This window comes from Diadema antillarum, unplaced genomic scaffold (genome assembly GCF_040938485.1).
Source record: "Diadema antillarum isolate AM-2024a unplaced genomic scaffold, OU_Dant_1.0 seq00000057_RagTag, whole genome shotgun sequence".
Classification (NCBI taxonomy): domain Eukaryota; kingdom Metazoa; phylum Echinodermata; class Echinoidea; order Diadematoida; family Diadematidae; genus Diadema; species Diadema antillarum.
In genome coordinates, this window is record NW_027271163.1 from 1,081,575 (window position 1) to 1,102,543 (window position 20,969).

The 20,969-nt window shown below is 38.2% G+C and overlaps 2 protein-coding genes across 2 annotated transcripts in view; one reads left to right on the top strand and one right to left on the bottom strand.

Moving 5' to 3' along the window:
- The first annotated feature begins 494 nt into the window (after window positions 1–494).
- LOC139725728 (uncharacterized) lies at window positions 495–1,538 on the top strand. Its single transcript, XM_071636811.1, has 2 exons — window positions 495–500; window positions 1,028–1,538. The coding sequence occupies exons 1-2, from the start codon at window positions 495–497 to the stop codon at window positions 1,505–1,507; spliced, it is 486 nt and encodes a 161-aa protein (XP_071492912.1). The 3' UTR covers window positions 1,508–1,538.
- Window positions 1,539–12,557: 11,019 nt separating this feature from the next.
- LOC139725720 (rap1 GTPase-GDP dissociation stimulator 1-A-like) overlaps window positions 12,558–20,969 on the bottom strand; it is a 29,202-nt gene continuing 20,790 nt past the window's right edge. Inside the window, exons 9-16 of the mRNA XM_071636803.1 lie at window positions 20,113–20,274; window positions 19,099–19,233; window positions 18,294–18,431; window positions 16,751–16,876; window positions 15,737–15,839; window positions 14,667–14,830; window positions 13,909–14,037; window positions 12,558–13,297 (exon numbers count right to left, since the gene is read on the bottom strand). Coding sequence (XP_071492904.1) covers window positions 13,179–13,297; window positions 13,909–14,037; window positions 14,667–14,830; window positions 15,737–15,839; window positions 16,751–16,876; window positions 18,294–18,431; window positions 19,099–19,233; window positions 20,113–20,274 — 1,076 coding nt within the window. The 3' untranslated portion in view covers window positions 12,558–13,178. The remainder of the gene's footprint in view (window positions 13,298–13,908; window positions 14,038–14,666; window positions 14,831–15,736; window positions 15,840–16,750; window positions 16,877–18,293; window positions 18,432–19,098; window positions 19,234–20,112; window positions 20,275–20,969) is intronic.

A 20,969-nucleotide genomic window follows, 5' to 3' on the forward strand; every position in this document is an offset into this window, starting at 1 on the left:
GGGGATGGGGAGAAGTCCTACAGTTGTAATGGGGCCTGAAGTGTACATGTTCATCTTCTTCTTGAAAACCTCATGATGAATTTTGACCAAACTTAGCAGGTAGCATCCCTAGGGGGATAGAATCTCAATTCCTTCAAATGGGCACCATGTCCCTCTTGGGGGGCCCCTAGGGGGCCCACCTCCCCCCACCCCACATTAAGGAATATTTAAAATCTTCTACTCTAGAACCAGAATTGATAAAGCATAGTTAATACCATGAGTTTGTATATTGATGACTTTAGTTCGAAGTTTGTTCATTGCAGATCCAGGGCTGCTTGGCCCCCCCCCCCCCCCCATGCTGGAGTTGAGGGGGGGGGGGGATCCATATGCAGACCTAAGTTTCCAATGTTCTCAGGTAAGAGTGTGCAAGAATGCACGGATGGTGAAATTGCGATACTCGGGTGAGCGTGTGACCCTCGGGTCTCTTGTTATTTTTTCACATAATGCAGTGGACGATGAAGGTTTAATGTTGTACTGGCTGATATGTGTGCAGGAAATGACTGAAGTGAATGGAAGTCTAAATTTTTACCTTAACTTGATAACTCTTTAGAAAAGGAAAAAAAAAAACATGTCTAGGCTGAAGAATCTTTGAAAAGTTGCCTGCACTGGATTGTTTTCAAAATACTTTGGCCTAATCAATTTAAGTACCATTACAATCAAATACTGTATATACCATATATTTCACAAGTCTACATTTTGGGAATTCCCCACGATTTCGCGAGTAGTTAAATTCGTGATCGTGGAGTCTTGTACTGAACGGAAAAACGTACATGCATACCGTACGTTACATCCACATCGGAATCAGAGTCAATATTTGTGCATGTCTTTAATTTTCGCGAATTGCATTTGACTCTCGAAAGTTGCGAAAATAAAAACCTCGCGAAATATTTGGCGTATACAGTAGTGTCTTATTTCCTCCTCATTTGCACATATGTGCATACATAGATAATGAATTGATGTTTCATCCTTTTCTTTCCTCTGAAATTAGATCGTGCGGCCAACGTTTACCAAGCACTGTCGGCTCTGCCAGCACTGTGTGGAGAACCTGGACCACCACTGTCTCTTCATCCTCAACTGCGTTGGCAAGCAAAACCACCGCAACTTTGTCCTCTTCCTCCTCCTCACCGTCACGGCCCACACCACCTTTCTGATTCACGGCTGTCTATATCTCTTCATCTTTTACGCGGACGCTGCAGACATCACGTCCTTCGCGTTGCGCATATTTCACGAAGAGACGTGGGTGGCCATCTTGTGGGGGATGAACGTGTACTCGGTGGTGTGGGAGCTGTTCCTCATCCACTTCCAGCTGACGTACATTTCGGTGGGCGTGACGACGGCCCAGGAGTACCCCCGCAAGCCATTCCTCTTTCAGATGAGAGCCAGCGACAGGCTGCGCAATGTCAGAAACTTCTTGCTGGGCGGAAGGACATATACCTCCCTGGAGCTCTACCAAGGTTTCTCTGTCTAGTGCGAGGTGCTTTGAGGAATACCACTTTCAAAAGGAGTAAAATAGAATGAAATGAATTGATTTCTTATGTTATGATAATATATATCTATTTCTGTATATCAATGCAAAATATTGTTCATCCTATAAATTATGCAATTGTATGTGTACAATGTATGTTTACCTTTGACGTGGATATTCTTAGTATGTTTGCATTTTCTTGCTGTACTGGCACAATTCTTTAAAGGTGATATTCAGGTACTGAAGAAGCATAAATGGTGAATGAATGAATTAACAATTGCAGTGTCTGCTAAAAGGGTTTTAGTTGGACAAAGAACTTTTTTTTTTCCTGCCAAAAATGTTGGTCCCGCCCCTTGTTCTTTCATGCTCCAAAGCAACCAACAATAACATGCCCAGCCTACCTCACTGCAGTACCATATCTGTCTTCTTCCTTAACTGTTTCATTTGCCGTTGTGTGCCCAATCCATACAAGATAATAACTGCTAGTTTCATTTTGGCAAGTCTTAATTTTACTCTCATACTTGAGAAAGTTTGGATTTCACTTGTTGAATTCTTTAAATCTGCACAAAAGCAGATGTAGAAATGACCAAAGAGTTTGCCACTGTGTGAGAGAAAGATGAATTTTTTTGTCTTCTGAAATATGTTGCCATTCAAGAATGAGTTTATAACTTCTGGAGTTAAGAGGCTTTTGGAAATTCTGAATCCAAGACAAACAATTATGTTTTGAGCAACAAAGAAAGACTATGAAATAGATTTTTTTGAGTTTGTTTTCATGTTTCCTTATGAAGCAGAAACAACGAAGACCCAAAAGATAAGCACCAAACTGCAGAAATTTTGTTCTTGGGACTGGATAGGTTAAAGGTGTTTGCCAAAAGAGATCAAATCATCTAGTTATGATCAAGTGCAATTTGAGGCAGACTTAAGTTAATGATGTAATATGCTGGCAAAAAATGAAAGGCTTTTTGCCATGGAGACAGTGGCATAAATTGTGCCACATGAGTTTTACTAAGGCAGTATGTGCAGATGCTGTGTTTGCAAGGCAGTGATGTCAATTTGTGTGAAATAGTAGATTTTCATGTGTATGTATCATGTATTAATGTATGAGTTTTACATTTGTTTGTTTTTTAAATCAATACATGAATACCACTCCTGTCTTTCTTTTGTTATGAAATCAGTCTACAAACCTTCCTTGATGCAGCTATAATGGCTAGTGAGGAAACTGAAGCATAAATGAAGCGTAATATGAACTCAATTTTTGTCATAGTCTTGTGCAAGGAATTCAATTTGAACAAAAACTATGAAGTGTTCTACACACATCCACACCACTGCCTTGATATATGATGCTGGGCAATCAGTTTGTCGTTAATGTGCATTTGGATGATGTCAAGCAAAATCTGCTGTGAAGTTATAACCACAAGCATGTGCCAGTAGATGCAGACCGTTGCACAGCGTGCAAAAAGAAATTCAACCCCAAGAGACGGTAAAAAGATCAAAGCAGTGAGATAGAAGGAGCCACCCAGTAATGTTCACGCAAAATCAGATGAAATATTTAAGATATGATTCTAATTCTTTTTTTTCCTAAGTGAGTCAGTCAATTAACAAAATGCAAGGGGTATCTCAAAGTTGCCATGGGATGTCTGAATGGATGAAGTCACTTATGTAATATTTCTCATTTATGTTTGAATCTCAGGTTTCACTAATTGCACAATTTGCTTTGAGAAAATACACATATTCTGTCTGACTGCTCAAGAATCTCTAGGGCAGTGTGATTTTATTTTTCTGTCAGGACAGCAGACACGTAAACAGTCATTCAAATGAATAGAATTCATAGTGTCAGTCAGTGTGTTGATTAAAAAAAAAACAAGTGAGTTTGATGTTAGAGATATCAAACTGCAATAACAACATTTTTTTTTTGTGGTCCATAGTAGACACTGTGATAAAGTATTGTATGGACACTCAAATGGTTTAACATACATTTTAGGAAAAGTTACTAATAGTTTTCTTTTCAGTCCTTTCTTGATTTTTGCTTATTCACTTCATTCATGTGACTACTCACATTTAAATCAACTATCTTGTCAGTGTGGAACCTCTTGTCAGTTAGAATTCATCATTTTGTAAGACATATTCAGTCACATTATGGTAATATTTGGTACATGTGAGTTTGGCGTGATCACTGACAGTTTATGTGTAAGGAGGAGAACTAGACTTTCTGTCATAGTCAGTCCACTCAGTCCCACAGTTTATAGGGTCCTACTGTTGTACTCGTGACCAAAGGTGTGTGTAAATATTTGTGTGACATTCAGTACTGACATACATAAGTGACTATGGCATTTCAATATCAGTTGCTATGAGACCTGTTCAAAGTACTGCTGGATACTTTCAGTAAGATTGGTGAGTTGTATACTTGTTGTTAGGCCTGCAGTTGATGAAGTACAAACACAGTTATATACATGTGGGACTGTGAATAAAAGATTACACTCCAATGTGAATCGGCTAATGCTCAGATGACCTACTCAGCAGATGCAAAATGTTGCAACTGATTGACAGATTGCCCCACATTGACGTAAATAAGCACTGAATTGATCAGTGTTTTAGTAGGAGATGCAAAATGTGTGTTCATGCCAATAATCAGTCATTATCTTCATTTTTTACTTCTTTTTCATATCTTTGAGTTGATAAGTTAGTCTTTATCATCCCCATGCACTTCGCCAAGTTGTTTTATCAACGTTTGTTTACTTCGTGCCAGACAAGGAAGATTGAATTATCCCTATTTAATTGAGTGTATTCATGATATCTCTACAGCCTTATTTGTATTGTTATGACTTAGACATCAAAGAACATGGTCACATACAACTGTATTGTAAAAGTTGTTTACATAGCTGTGTTTGTTTTTATTTTTGCAAATTTTGTTAGTCAACCCATATTCACAAGATTAACATCTCGCGATAATATTGACTAGCTGTATATTATCTCCAACATGGGAAATTACTGACTTATCTTTCTCAAAAGGAAAATTTTTGTTTTTTCATTCTGTGGTCATGGTTCTTGACTATGCATTCAATCAGTCACAAACCTGTCTTATGCACCTAATTTGCAAAATATTGTTCTCAAGAAATATATTGCCCAAACAGTAATATGTGTTGAGATGATTGACTTTCATTATGCTATGTCAATTGCCCAGTATATCTTATTTCAATGTGTCATTTAGTAAGAGAGCTTTGGACTACTAGCTGAAATTAAACTTGTTAAAATTTGTAGTTCTCCTTCAGTGCATTGAGTTAGGATTATAAGATAAGACAGTACCAACAAATCCCAGGGAAAAGAGATAATGATAAAGTGAACCTCATGTTAAAGGAGGTCCAATTTTACTGTGATTCAAGACACTATTACTGTATATTGTTAGTCGGTGACAAATGAGTACACATCCCGGCAATAGATACTCTCATGCTTATCTTTATGACCCAAAGGTTGAGGATATTGAAGAGATACATGTTAACAAACATGGTAACAGATTATGAGGACCATATATGTTTTGTTTTGTTTTTCATTTTCAGAACATCTTAATGTGTAATTTTTACTGATGTGGATGAATTAAATTCTTCAGATTTCATGTTTGCTTGAATTCATTGTGAAAAGAGGCTTGTTTCATGAATATGAATGAAACATTAAAATTGCACAATCATTTTTTTTTCACATCTCATTGTAATGGAATGTCCACCATTCTGCCCTCTTCATTTTAAAGGTTACTTGAACATTGTGTGAACTCAGACTAAAAAATCCACTCCACATAAGAGACAATTACAGTCAGTTGTCAGTTAAAGGGGGAGGGGTACACTACTCACAAGAAGAGGCCAGATCATTTATTAATTCATCCATTTCTTGTCACTTAAATATGTGTTTTTATGGTTACAGTGTGCATGCCAGTAGTTTGTGTAGTCCTTAGACACGAGACCAGTCTGCCGATGAGCTTGAATTCTTTGTACAAACTTTCTTCAGTAGGGTTAGCAGACAAGGCAAAATGTTCCTCATGCTTGCCTCTGGTTTGCCTGTGTCTTGCCTGGCCAAGCAACAAGTGATATTTGGGGGGGGGGGGGGGGGGGGGGGGGGAGGAGGAAACTAACAAACCCCAAAAAAGTTCCTCCAGTAGGAATACAAACAGCAGGTGCATGTGAGATGTTTGACTTGACACTGGTAGCATTATAAAATATACATTATGTATCACAAAATAAAAATAAAGACAAGTATTTCAAGTAGAGGAGGAAATACATTTTTGTCTCTTCAGACTGATAGTACTAACATGAAATGAATTTTTGCAGAAGAATTGGATGTACTTGAATTGTATCTTGTGTCATCTTGTAGACTACTGATGTCATTTTTGGTATATGTTGTATCATTTATGTCTGAAAGGGAGCTTTACAAGACAAGGTATTCAGTGTGACTGCAACGGCAAATGGACTTGAAGATGAAAAAATCAGAGGGGAAGGGTATGCAGAGGGGAAGGCTCTGGAATCATGTGTGTGGATTTAGTTGCTGCCTAGATGAACTTGTGAAACATGTTAATGAATGTTTGAAGCCCACCCATTCAAAAGTTCTGAAATTTAACAGTTTTGGTTGTTTTTAAGTGCAGACAGCTCACAGATGAAAACTGGATAACAATATGTCATGTCACGATAGAACACCAATATTAAGACAAGAAGAGTTTTGATGACGTTTGTGTGGATTTTCCAGGTACTCTCAAACTTCCACAGATGCACTTCCCCAGTGTATTGCATTCACTTTATCCACATGTTTGCATATGTTTGGCAGAAACTTTCCCATTGGGTCAATGAGCAATGCTTAGTGTGTATTATCCAGTTTACACGCAATGAGTTATAAGATCTATATGGGTCACTTCAATGTAGTTTCTTGGCTATTTGTGATGTTTTAGCAGGCACAGCCAATAAGAGTACTGGTTTAATGTGTGAATGTTTTTATATTAACAAAAATATCAATTTCTAGTGTCAGCATTGAGAGAAAGTATTCTTATGAATACAAACTGTAGGTTGGTCACATTTACCGTGTGTGAGAGAAGGTACAACATTGCAGAATTTGTTCAAATGCAGTGTTTGTAATTATCTGTTCAATACTCTTTTTCTTTTCTTTTTTGAAAATCAACTTCACCAATGGCATACATGTATGTTTTCTTCCAGTGATGTTTAAGATCTATGGTACTTACAGACACACAGTTCTGTTACATCTTGTTGTGAGACCTTTGAACATTTACTGATTGCACTTGGAGCAGATTTTGTTTCTGCAGTAACCTATGGTAAAGTTTGTTTGCTTTACCTGTCAGTGAATGTGTTCAGGATATGTGTTCATTGCCTTTACAACCATTTGTGCAACTGAAGTTTAAGAATTGTCTTTTGTGAGAAAGAAAAAAAATACATTGAAAAAAAGAACATTGTCTGTAGTCTCATCAGTTAAAGAGAATAAAGGAAACATTGTGACATTTGATGTCAAACAAAGTTCTTTGCATGCATGGCATCTTCTTCTTGCAGGAATGATAGCAATTAAAGGTCACAGTTGTGGATGGGGGGGGGGGGGGGTGTATACCCCTCTCCCCCCACCCCCATTACAATTGTTGACACCATAGAATAGAGAGGGAAGTGTTGATATGACTATCTGGTAATTGCTAAATATTTTTTTTTTTTTGTAGATGGATATGCTTCATAAATACCACCATGAATTTGTAGATCTTCCTGGATTTTAATTTGTACTGTGTGTGGAGAGGATTAATTCAATTGAGAAAATTCAATACAATACACCAGTACAAGCACAAACCTCCCATATCATAGTTTATTAATGTCCAGTTGCAGTAGTATACAAGACAGTAATTACATATCAATAATTCATAATGAGTGGTCTAGATGATAAGAAAGTCATATATTTCTGACAAAGTTGACCTTCAACACGAAGTACAATCTGTGATACAGGATCGGAGCTGCTCAGGAAACTCCACAATCAATCAATTTTTTAACATAAAAGAGCGACGATGGTGCCAAATGAAAACATGTTTGACATGTGACATTTCTCTCGTTGCACATCACTGATTGCTTTAAGAAATATCACTTCTTACGGCAGATACCAACTTCATGGGACATTTAGGTAAACAATAGAACTTGTTTCAAATACATTGTAATTGGGAGATGTTTGTATATGTAGTACCGCAGTAGTCTTAAACAAACAAAAGAAGAAAACAAATGCATAGACATTTACAAACCTTTGCGGTAGGACACACACACACACATAAAACAGTAAAAGGTGACTCATTCCCATTAAATGGACTCCAATCACTATTGACTCGCAATCGGTCATGATGGTTGGCGGAAAATCAAAGACTTCGCTTGAAGGGGGTTTGGCGAGGAAAGTTTGGCATCAACAAGTTCTGGGATTATCAAAACTATAAAGTTTCATTGATTATTCACATGGAAAGTACCAGGTAATGGCTTAAAGGAGATTGGAACCCATCACCTGCAGCTAAGTGTTCAGAAGCATGGCCACTGGGCTCACAATTCATCAAACTCTTGGTTAGCAAAGCAAATAAAACATCAGTATTTTCCTTGAGCAGTAAGTAAACCAAGCACAGTGTACAGTACATGTTGCACAAATCTTGTCAGTATATGTCGCCATATATAAAGCAGTACATATGTTCATATCTTTGAGCATGCCCATTTTTTGAAATATAATTTGATGACGATATCAAAATTTTTCTCGTCAAAAAAGAAAAAGAAAAAAGGAATGGTAGAAGGGTGGGGAAAGGAATCACTTTCTTATTCACACCATATCATGATAATTAGCTCTCTCTTTTCTTTTGAGAAAATAACCTATGTATGTAGTGACAAAATAATTTATATCAATCAGCAAATTAATTCTGCTTATGTTTGTTTACTCTGGTGTCTTTTCCTTCAAGTAAGAAATAAATCTGGGTTCTCTTTGATACTGTACTGAACAGCTATCCTTTTCTTTTGTGCAAATAACTGATGATGATTTGTGCAAAAAAATTCCTTAACTGTCCTCTTAAATTCACTTCTGACAACATACATCACAACTATGCTGCCCATTGTTCTATGTATGATCATTTCAAATTGAAGAGAAAACTTGTTTCCTTTCAGGATTACAATGTCAGCATGAATTGCACAAAAAGAAAAAGAAGGGAGACTCACGGTCAATCGGAAAAAGCGTGACTTGTTTTGGTATATAAAATATCAATTTATACAAAGTGAACAGATACAGAAAACTTTCACTGGTTGGGGATGATAATACTACAGGAGGTTAAGGCTTCTACCAACCTGTAGCAATTATTTTGACAGAAATTGGTCTGATTAACAGAAATTTCTCTTTTTTTAAGCACTTGCTGATGCATGCTTCATTAATTACAATGAACCAAGATTTCATCAGTATCAAAGGTTCCTGTATGGGTGTACATTAAGCCAATAATTTGCCTGTATAACACAACTCTCACTGCAGAATTTTGAGAGTCCCGTGGGTGGAACGACGAACAAATGAAGACATCAGAAAGGTACTCAATGTATACCTAGTGACTGGCTACTGAAGTATGTATATAAAAGAAACAGAAGCTGGGATACTTTGGGCATATTATGAGACACAATGGGATGGAAAAGAGAGTCCTTATGGCCCAATTTCCTGGAAAGCGTAGTAGAGGGAGACCAAGGTATAGATGGGACAGAACAGTGAGGGAGACATTTGGTTCTATGGAGAAAGCAACTAGAATGGCCCAAAACAGACGTTTGTATCATGCTGCCGTGAGGGAAGCTACGCTCTGACAAGAGTATGCTGCGACGACGACGATAACACAACTCTGTTGTTCTTGCATTTAACAAAGCTCATATGGCTCTGCATACACTAGCCACAGGTATGTGTAAGATTTGAATACAATATCAAAGTGCACTATTTCAGTGTGACAGGCAGTATAAAGTACTAAATGTCCCCCACAGGTAAATGTTCATTATCGCAATGGAAATGGTTATCAATGAATTAGCACATGGGCAGGTTTACTAAATTAAGTGTATTCCATTCAATTACTGGTTCTTATTTTTTTCTGAGGACCCGATATGTGCAGATCAGTCCCGTCTTTTTCCTGCTCACTGAAATACACTTGGAGTCCACTTTGGATGCATTTGTGGTTGCTATGTTGGGCAAGCGCTGGTCAAGCTCTGTGGCTGTTGGGAACAATCATGGTTGGACAGCCTGCATAAAAGCGAGAATAAGCTACTGAATAAGTAGCCTGGCAAGAAATGAGTCTGCAGCTAAAAATTGTGAGAACCTTTCACGGGCAGAGACAGATTTTGTTGGATTTGTGGCATGCTTCTTAACAGCAGTCATCAACAAAATACACAGTCATGTAATTGCTCCTTTTTCTTGAACTTGTGGTGACACGGGTTACACTACGGAAAACAGTGAAGAGGCACAGATCTATGCACCATATACTCCTGATTCATTATGTAATGACCCTTGAATATTTCCTTCCTGTCATTGGTTGGTGATCAATTAACATTTGCTCATGAAAGTCTTTACTGTAATCATTTTAATCAACACTTGGCAACCATTTTCTCTTGGGATTGATTTTAAACACATGTGTAGACAGTCTTCCATTCTATGAAAACTAAGTTTTACATAAACATTCTTAAAGTAAACTGATGAATATAAATAAACAAAAGAAATATACTACGAGACATTGTTGTGCAATAATATTCAACTCATTGCATAATCATAATACGTTACATAAAGAAAACTCTGACAGGTATAAAATTCAATACGAAGTACTGTAATAAAGTCACACATGCTACACAAGAAACCTTTGTGTATTTGCGGCTGAGCTTAGAAAACACAGTCAAAACAATATTCCAGTTATTGATAAAATGATGACTACATGTTGGGCTATCTTGTAGCTCTTTAGAATGAAAATGAAACTGGGTGCATTTTTAAATATAACAGACAAGTACTGCATTATACTTGCTCAACTGAAAAAAAAACAAACAAACATAAAAACTTGATCCCAGCAACACACGACCAAGCCCAGTGAATCTGATATATGTAAACAAACATTCCAACAGGCCTTTCAAGCTGTGCTTACAGAGGTCAGTGTGTATGTGCGTCATTACTCGAATGTTAAATATATCAAATCTTCATACATGATAACAGGAATTCTGTAAGAAAAAAAATACAATGTAACAGAGAGAAATGTTTTACAATTGCATTATTTTATGTCACCATCAGGCGTGTTGCACAAAAGACTTTTGTACATCACATGAACAAAAATATACATTATACACTGGCAAAAGAGAGAGGAAAAAAAAGTAGTTATCATTGAAAGACACTTTCTTCCCATAGCAACACAACATTGGACATGAAAGAGGTGCAGTTTAGCAATGCCCAGTTAAAGGTAAAACATAGTTCTGGTTTGAGAACCCGTCTTGGACCATTTCATATTGTTTGGATTTGCTTGCAATACATCGTAAGGGTCTGCCAAGAAACTAATACCTGGCTGACGCAATTCACCAGGATGATAAGTAGTTTTGGAGTATTTTGAGATTAAAAGTATAGATTTCCCACACATTCCACACATTTCTTAGACATACGTGTGTATTTTGGAGTGAAATCTGACAGTTCTGTAGGCGTACGAAAACTATGTTTTACCTTTAAACCATTACAGTCCGAATTCAGTTACCCGGCCATCACTTTTCTAGATCTCTTTATTATCTGAACAAGAAAGAGCAAGCGATTGTCTGGACAAAAAACTCATGCAAATAGTAGGCAATAAAAAGTCAGGATACTACCCTATTTCTATTCATATTTGGTTTCATTTTGACATTAAACATGCATTCAAATATCTTGTAAATTTTCATTGTAATAGTAAATTTTCAATACCTCGTGCATACCCCTTTTTCACAACTTGCCAGAAATCATGCTTGAGCATAATACATATATTTCGCTTACTGACAGGCTACACAGACATGCTTACTGACATGGCCAGATATCTGAGGTTGGGCTGTATTGTGAACAAACGTAATGATAATGATAATGTCTATATATTATGCTGACATTGTCAAGAAAGGCTGGATTTTGTATTTTCCTCTTTTTTTTTCTTTTTTTTTGGGGGGGGGGGGGGTTATGTATGATGCCACTTAAAGCAGCATGTCACGGTTTATTTCATAAAGGTATACTGTTGGATATCAGTATACTTACTTTCTCCTTGGTGGCCTGCAAATTAAACCAGTTTTCTCCCTGATTTCATCATCTGTGTAGCCTTTATTGCACAGCACATCTACATGTAGTTCACATAAGGAGAGGGTGAATTGGTGAAAAATATAAAATGTGCACTTCCAGACCAGGCAATAGACATGACAATATGTAAGAGACAGATGGTCTGTATGCTACCAATCACTGCATTCACATTGGGATTATTCCCAGAACTGGTCCTCTATAACCTGGTAAATCTGTGGACAAGCAGAGATTTTGTTGGTCCAAAAAGGTAATGGGCAGAAACGTAGTAAGATTGAATATTGTCTCTGCATTTAACCCATTGTGTGCTTTGACTGCTGACTGACACAGAAAACCCCATTAGCAACTTACACACTGTCCAAAGTCCCTGGCGCAGAAAGGGTTAAAAGAATGCACAGTGGAATGTGAAAAAAAAAATGTACCTTGCATTCCATGAAAATGAATGGCAGCGTTTTCAATAAATTACATGACATGTACATTTACATACACATGTGGACATATATAAACACATAAATGCACTTTTACACAGATATATTTTTATGGCCAGTATATGTTGTTTGACAATCAAAACAATGTCGTGTCATTCCATATCATACACACACACACACACACACACACACTCACTCATACACACACACACACACACACACACACACAACGTAAAACCTTAGCAAATAGAGTACAGATTACAGGACATATATGTTCACTAGACAATTATACATCTGTCTTTGGTGGTATGTCATGTTTCTTTCAACGAAGAGTGTGTGTGTTTGTGCATTGTGTGTGTGAATGTGTGTATGTGTGTGCGTATAATTCTGTCACTGGGGTGTGTTTGTACACTAGTTACTCCTTCATAGAGGTTGCATGAAAATCAATGTCTGGGACTGAACCGGTTTGCACTTGTACCTGAAAGTTAATCAATCTATCTGTGAGCTCAGAGAGCACCTTCCTGGATTTATATCAATAACCAAACAGTAAACTTCAGGGCAGTCCTTTTCACACTGTAAAGCCCTCTCATATTTTCCACAGCACAACCTGCTTCAAACTCTATCGTCGTCGGCAATCAAAATCTTGACTCGATATCTCACCGCAGCCTCCCATCCCTTAACACTTCCAAAAATTCTCCAAGAAGACTCTGCATAACATGTTCCACTTCGCTGCAGTCACATCAATTGCTTCCCAGCACTCAGTCTGTACAAACAAACAAAAGGGGGAAAAAAATGAGGAATGAAAAAAAAAAGGGGGCCATTGTTCACAGCAAGAGCAGTAATATTGCACTTTCGTGGCACTTCCCCGTGGTGAACAGGGAGGCCGTACAAGCTATCTCTTCACCGCCGGAAGCTTCTGAGTGTTGATAACAAACATCCTCCACGAGCTTGCCAACCTTTGACCTTCATGTGAAGTGGAGGCTGATGCTGGCTGCCTTGGCTCGCAGCGGTTCCTCGTCGCACGACTTGAGGGACTCGATGGTCTCTGGAAGCTTCTGCTCCACCATAGCTTGCTTCAGGGCAGCTGTAACGATAGAACGTGGAATGAGATTAATACTGGGTCTACATGTTTGTTTACTCTTTTCTTTCATCAACTCTCTCTCTTTCTCTCTTCCACTAATAAATGACATTCAGAGAAAAGGTACAGGAATTCGTTGGCGGGAGCTTAGTCGACTGGGATGTTTTCAATTTTCTCAATAATGGGACCATGATATTCCATAAAACATTTGACTCCTTATTTTCATGCACATGAAGTCCCAATGATTTCAATCTTTGGAATTACAGGCTGAACTTTTACTCTCTTTGCATGATAAAACTATTTCCCATTCTATTTTATCCATCTTATCAAATTACTTAACAAATGGGCAGTTGCTTCATTTCAGTGGCAGCCTTGGAGAAAAAAAAATGTATGAACTTTACAGGAATAAGTGGAAAAAAAAATACAAAAGAATTAGAGAAATTACAAGAAATTACATCAATTTCTTACAAACTGAAACCAAAGACAAAATGGAAATCATCTCTTCCAGGGTTACAGATCATGTTTCATTCTTGTAACCTGCACATGGCTGAGGACCACATACTGTACAAGCTTTAATGATAAGTTACGAGAAGGTACGGATTAAATACCGCCCTCACCTGATTGAGTAAGGAAACCTGCCAGAGTGAGAACGTTACACTTGACCTCTACAGGGAATGACTTGTTCTGCAGGAGGGTGTTGATGGTATGGAGTAGGTTGGATTCTAGCAGACCAGACTCAGAGAAGTCTACAGTCACAAGAGAGAAAGACACAATTTCTATAAAACATAGAGCACACCATTTCATATCACATCATATCATGTCATATCATGTTGATTTCAAAGGATTTTTATACAAGATTGGACTTTGCCTGGCTGACTTGTCATCAAACAGTTGGAGCATTTCCAATCATATTTCACATGTTCAACACATGCAAGTTGCTTTCAGGAGTTACTGCATAAATTTATAGACTTTCAAATTTGACCTTGACCTTTGACCTCTCCACTCAAAAGTCAAGCATTGAAATATTCTTCTCTACTCTTATCCATGTACAAGTGGCAAAATTTTGATGGAAATCTTACAGGTCGACATATGAATCATATGAACAGAACAAAGCAACACAAATAAGAGAGCTGGGTGGATATATGGGGAGATAGATGAATTATTATTATATGGACAGCTAGATGGACAAGAAATCTTGATGACGTACTGCCTCAATTCAGATTGAACGGGCAAGAGAAAGAAACCATCTTGCATTGCCATTATGTCATAATGTACAGCCTGTTTATCTTACTTGCATTGTCATGTTGTAATGTACAGCCTGTTTACCTTACTTGCATTGTCATAACGTCGTAAAGTACATGTACAGCTGGTTTACCTAAGTGTGATGCTGCAATCAGCGTGAGGGCGACAAGAGCCTCGTTCTGCATGAGCGTATGTTCTGACATCACCATGGCAACCAGACGGGGTAGGCCACCGTGCTGGACAATAGTCTCCATGACCTGGGTTGACCCAGAGTGCTTGATAAGGGATGCAAGTAATCTGAAGGGAGACCAATACAAGGGAGATATTAGATTTCCTACAGTCATCTCAAAATTTGTACATCCATCTATTTCAGTAAATAGGTATTTACATATCTGCTTATCTATTCATCCATGGAAGTATCTATCTTCTCATATTTTTTCTTGTTCTTTTGTTCTTCCATCTGCAACTATCGCTCTGTCTCTTACCCTCTCACATTCTTCTTGTGCAATGGGCTTTGCTAATAAAAGATGGTTGTTACCTTTATCGAAGAATATATTACTGGTGAACAAAACTAGTGAAATGATTCAATTATACGAATCCCTCAAAGTAATATCAGATGTTGGCATGAATGCATGCACACGAAATGTTAAAATGAATAAACTGACGACAGCTAGGGAATATTGAAAGACTTACAGAAGCTCTTTGTTATGCATCTTTCAAACAAATACTGTATACGCTGCTATTTTCGCGTACAGACATTTTCGCGAAGGAGGAGGTCACAGACTTTTTCACGAGATGTTGTTTTCGCGAATTGTCACCTACAGCAATTTAAATGTAATATAACTCTAAGTCTCTGGCGACATTTTCGCGTGTTGTTGAATTCGCGATCCAACTGTGATTCGTGAAATTCGCAAAAATAAAATCCTCGCGAAAATAACAGCTTATACAGGGTAAGGGTTGTGCCTATACTGAAAATCCTAGTAATCAAGCTACACAGTGATCACACCTGTATTATGAGCTCTCTCTTCAATCTGTTGCTACCATTGCTGACTTGGTTACATACAATCAATGGCATTTTGAGTTTGTGATGCTGAGAGGATTAATGAAATGAGAAAGTAGCACATGGTGCAATGACGATGAACATCCTATCCATTCGCACATTGAATGCAATATTTAGTCATAACAAGGGTAGTGGTCACTGACCTTGTGGCTTCCCCACTGACCCCAGGGTGTATCTCGCAGCCGCACAGCTCAACGACCCGCTGGATGAATTCTGGCCTCTGCCCGATGTCCACGGCTGTTTCTGCTGCAAGCGAAAGAAGCGCGCATTTATGCAAAACTGTGACATCTTTCAAAGGATAATAAGGAGGAGCTGACAAAAGGACATTCCTCGCCCTTAATAGACAAATATTTTACTCACACTGACTATCTTGACCTAGGTGTATAGATGAGTACCTGGCAATACTTGGGTCATTATACGGATATGAACCACCCAGAGGAGCACTCACGCTGAAGAGGGTACCTGTCTACATAGGACCTTATCACCATTGATATTTGAATTGTCATTTTACACCCTTTTGTTATTACTTTCACGTCATTTGCATTTCCCTTCTTATGCTGTTATGGACAACTGAAAATAGGGAATGGATCGTAATTTTTCTGTGCAGTTTTATTTTGGAACCTAGGGGGAAGGAATGACAGGGGTTTTGACTTGCCAGAACAGCCACACAGTGCTTACTGTGATAGGGGTTCTGTTGTGCATACAGACAGTCAAAGTGTAAGTCAAGACTTCTGCACACAGTTCAGGAATAATACACTGCATGTCTTGATATAATATATGAATGGCAGATGAGATTTTGTTGGCAAGTTGGCCTACCTAGTAAACTGGAAAAGACAAATAAAAATCTATGAAATAAGCCAAAACTTGGGAGACCAAATCTGACTAATTGCCTGATTCTTTCAAGCCTCCACCAGGTTTTTCATACATCAAGAAACACTGAAGTTGACAATGAAAAGGATGCAAAAATTTGGCCACATTGTATATTTTGCGAATATCAGTTGATTCATGAAAGCTGTGAAGATAAAAGCACCACAAACGATATGACACACACAGTGTTCTGTGATATCATCCCCCTTAACAAATTGCTGTCAATATTTTGCAAATTATCAGAGATGAAATGCAATAAGAAATGTTCAGAAAGAAGTGTGTATGCTCACCCATACCATCCACCAGCATTCTTGCGGTTCCCAGCAGCTTGAACTGAACAAAGAGCATTTCTGACCTCAGCAGAGGCAGGATCTCTTCTAGCACCCCAGAACTCAGCAGAATGGTTTTGTTGACCCCTGAGGCATTTCATGGCAGAGAGCAACATAGAAAGAATTGAATACTAAGCACAACGCCACCTCTCCTATGATTCACCATTGTGTCTTTGCAACCACACATAACTTGACAAACGTGCACTCCTTGAAGCTAATGGGTGGTACACTTGTACGTATCAACATCTCTCATAAATCAAGGTATACTACACGCTAACTTGAAACAAGTTTCTGGTACCATGATATTCCCAGAGTACCTTGGGATAACTTAATAGCATTAGTAATATGCAAGAGCTTATGTTAACCCGTTCCTTCCGCAATTCTCTGAGTGCCTTTAATGCCCCCAAACGAGATTCTTTTTGCCCGTCGACAGAGAGGCAGGCAGGTTGGTAATCCACCTGTGTGAAGGCAGTCAAGCGGTACATTGTATCCCCCTTTCTATGGTAAACTACATGTGCCAGTGAACAATGGAAATATCGATCAGGTGCGAGGTATGAATAGAGCGTGCGCTGATGAGCTCACAGAATCTTTTGTTCTACACAAAACCAGGTACCTGAATAAGGTGACTGGGGTCAGCGAACCCAGATATCTAACTGATCTCAGCCTTGATCGCTATGTACATGTTCGTACGAGTTTACAGCAGAACAAGCGAAACACTAAATCAGGAAAATGTATATAATACCACTGTGAAATACGCATTTTTCAAACAAAAGGAGAACAAATGCTGATAGAATAAACTCTGATCTTTTTATCAAACCCACTGTTCTGGGCATTTTAACACAAAGAAACATGAATTTAGGCCACAAAAGCAGGCACTCTTGGTATACTGGTATACCAGGTTCCCGTATATCAGTTGCTCCCACAGGAACCTGGTATACCAGGTTCCCGTAAGGAACGGGTTAAATCCAAACTTCTTATTTACCATAAAATGCCATCTTCAATAGCTATACATTTTTAACTGAACCATGCATTCTGCATTCTGACGGTGAGGCAACTGATTATGAGCACTTCTTTCTACACAGATGTACAAATTAATCAAGTGTCAGTGTGATTTCCTACAACTGTGGAAAGTCTCAACTAACAAAATAAAACCGTGCTACTATTGATCTAAGAAAAAAAAAAACTGGCATTGTCCCATTCTTGTAACATCATAATGTGTGTTCCTTGCATAATGTAATAACCTGGTAAATAAGTTCCATTATCATTTCATCATCCACAGGAACCTTTTCATGCAACAAATATGTAAAAACATGTTCATCTAGTCTTGTGCAAGCAAAGTGACAAATACCTTTACATTTTTACACATCAAGCTTGGAATTCTGGTATATAAACATATTCCAGTCTTTAAAGTAAATAGCACCACACTGCTCCTGAAACTGCTAGATGGGATGATCGGGAATTTCTACGGAGACATGACAATCATCTCATCTGATGCTTTACTCACTTGGAATGGCAAGATTGCGGAGAGCACTGAGAACGGCGTGGGTCAGTCGGGTGTCCACCTCTTGACCCTCATGGGGTTTGAGGAGTCCCAGGAGGCGAGGGACAATACCCTGCTTGACCAGTTTGATGCAATTCATGTCTATAAAAATAGACATACGGTGAAAAGAAATAAGTGTAATGAAAGACAGAATGATCCCCAAATTGCTCTGTTTATGACAAAATAATCTTCAGTAAATTGGATGTAAAGGTTTTAGTAACAGGTTATTTTCTTATCTAGAGCATAGAGTTCTGGTTTATACTTCTTTTTTTCTCTCTCTCTTTCTATTGTATCTCCTGTGAGTACATTGTGTATACTCATATATCCCTCTACATAGGAAGACTGCAGGTGGATAGGCCAGCATAAGGCACAATCATCAAAATTGGGTAGGCTGGAACAGTATGGATTCAGTACCCTTTTCAAATACATCAAACTGACGTCAAAATAATATGACTGGTACAATAAAACCCTTGCTGAGTCAAATGAGACTTTGGCACTACATACCACCACTATGTATTAAACTGACATGGCTCAACAGCCTTGACTTTTGTTGAATGACCACTTTGAACCAATCAAATGTTGGCACTTTGCAGAATGGACACCTAAAAACCACAATTGTGTGCACATGGCATGATCCAATAAATGATACACATTTTGCAAGCACTTAATCCTTTGCCACAGCACATACTAAACATCAACGACACAGCAAGCCTTCCGAGTAGTGAAATCTTCTCAGAAACACCCTGCGAGACTTCAAAGACACACTCACCGTTTCTCGCAAAGTTTCCCACAGCGAGGGCAGCAGACATTCTGTAATACTCAATGTCAGAAGGCAGCCAGACGTCCATGACGGCCCTGTAGAATGTCCCCTCACCTTCTTGGAATAGGTACTTCATGCACTCATCTGCAGAAATAAAGTGGAGATACACAAGAGTCTTAGTCAACCTGCGAGATCTTATGAAACTTCCAAGCAGGCCATGGCATTTACAAATTGTACAACCATCCACATTTCTTGGAATATACTCAAGGCATCTCACACTATGAAAATAACTTATATTTTCAAAACAGTAATTAACCTTGCTGGACAAAGAGACTTCTGCCAAATTTCACTCCACAAGAGAATCATGCTTCACTATAGCATGCCAAAAATCTCCACTCAAAATACTATCAGATTTGCTGCAAAAACAGAGGCTATCTTTAAAAGCTGAATTTTCATTTTCTCATGAAGTTGTATGATGAGAGAGTTTCATTTATTACCATATTCTTGTATCATTGTTTTGATGAGGAATTTGGTGTTGACTCTTGTTTCGAGTCTATGCTAGAATAAGCCCATGACCTTTCTTAGAGGATGTAAATATGATTGCATGGTAATGATTGTGTTTCGATTGTGTGCAAGACACTTGTTGGTCAAGCCCCTAGCTACATTAAAGATCTCTTACAACTCATATCTCACAAACACACTCATAACCTGCGCTGTTTTAAAGCTGCTTTTTTCCACAAATTCCAACAGGTAAAACAACAGTAAACTTAGTAGACTGAGCATTTTACTCGAGCAGCACCAAAACTTTGGAATAACTTACCATTAGCAATCAGGAAATTCTTAACTGGAGAATTATTTGAAAAAAGACTTTAAAAGTAAAAACCATCTCTTCATCTAATGGTTCACTGTTACTTAAGCTCATCACGAGCTGTTAGGGTGCCAAAGAATTTACGTCCACAAATTCTGCGCTTTATAGACTGATATATTACTACAATGTATCATCACTACTAACAAATATCTCACCTCCTGTAAGAAGTAAGACCATGAGATCCATGCAAACCCTGACGGCATCAAACTCCTCTATCTTGGGCCCCGTTTGGGTCGTCCAGTTCCCTGTGCGCGAGGCCGCAATGTCCAGCAGGCTGTCTGCTATGTTGGCTTTGGCAAATTCCACTTTCATTTCATCTGTCAAGACAAACAGTCAAATATATACAATCTCCACAGAGTATAATGCAAGAAATCAATCCTCCAGCTTGCATGCTCACTATCATATTTTCCAATTTTCAAGCCTTCTCACTTCCAATTGAATTCTCTCTGAAGAAAACAATGAGTGTCTCACTGGCATGATGAGTGTCTGACTGGCATGCATCTTATGTTTCAGCTCCAACCCTAAAGACCTTTCACTGAACTCATTAAAAAAAAAAATTGATGAATCTGTCATCTGTCAATTTCTCTCAGTGAAAAAAGACATACAAAAAAAAAAGAAAACAAAACAAAACATACAAGGAAAAAATCACACGGGATTTAAAAAAAGTAAATATGAATGTGATGATTGCAAACAGAATTTTCCAACCTTTCAATCACAGAATTGCATCAATTCTGTGCCTCATTTACAGCATCTGTCTAAAACATATATCCCGCTATCTTATTGGCATAGTTTGGTAATAGAAAATACATTTAATGCTTTACAGTGTATTCAACAACAATATCTGCTTTTCAATTGAAAAAAAAAAGAAGAAAAAAACCCAAACAACATATGTTAGCACTTTTCACGGCAGGAGCATACATGTCACATGTAAGTACTGCAACTTTAAATCATGTGATACACTCACATGTGAATTGATTCTAAAGGGCAGGAGAAAAGATGGGGGGGGGGGGGG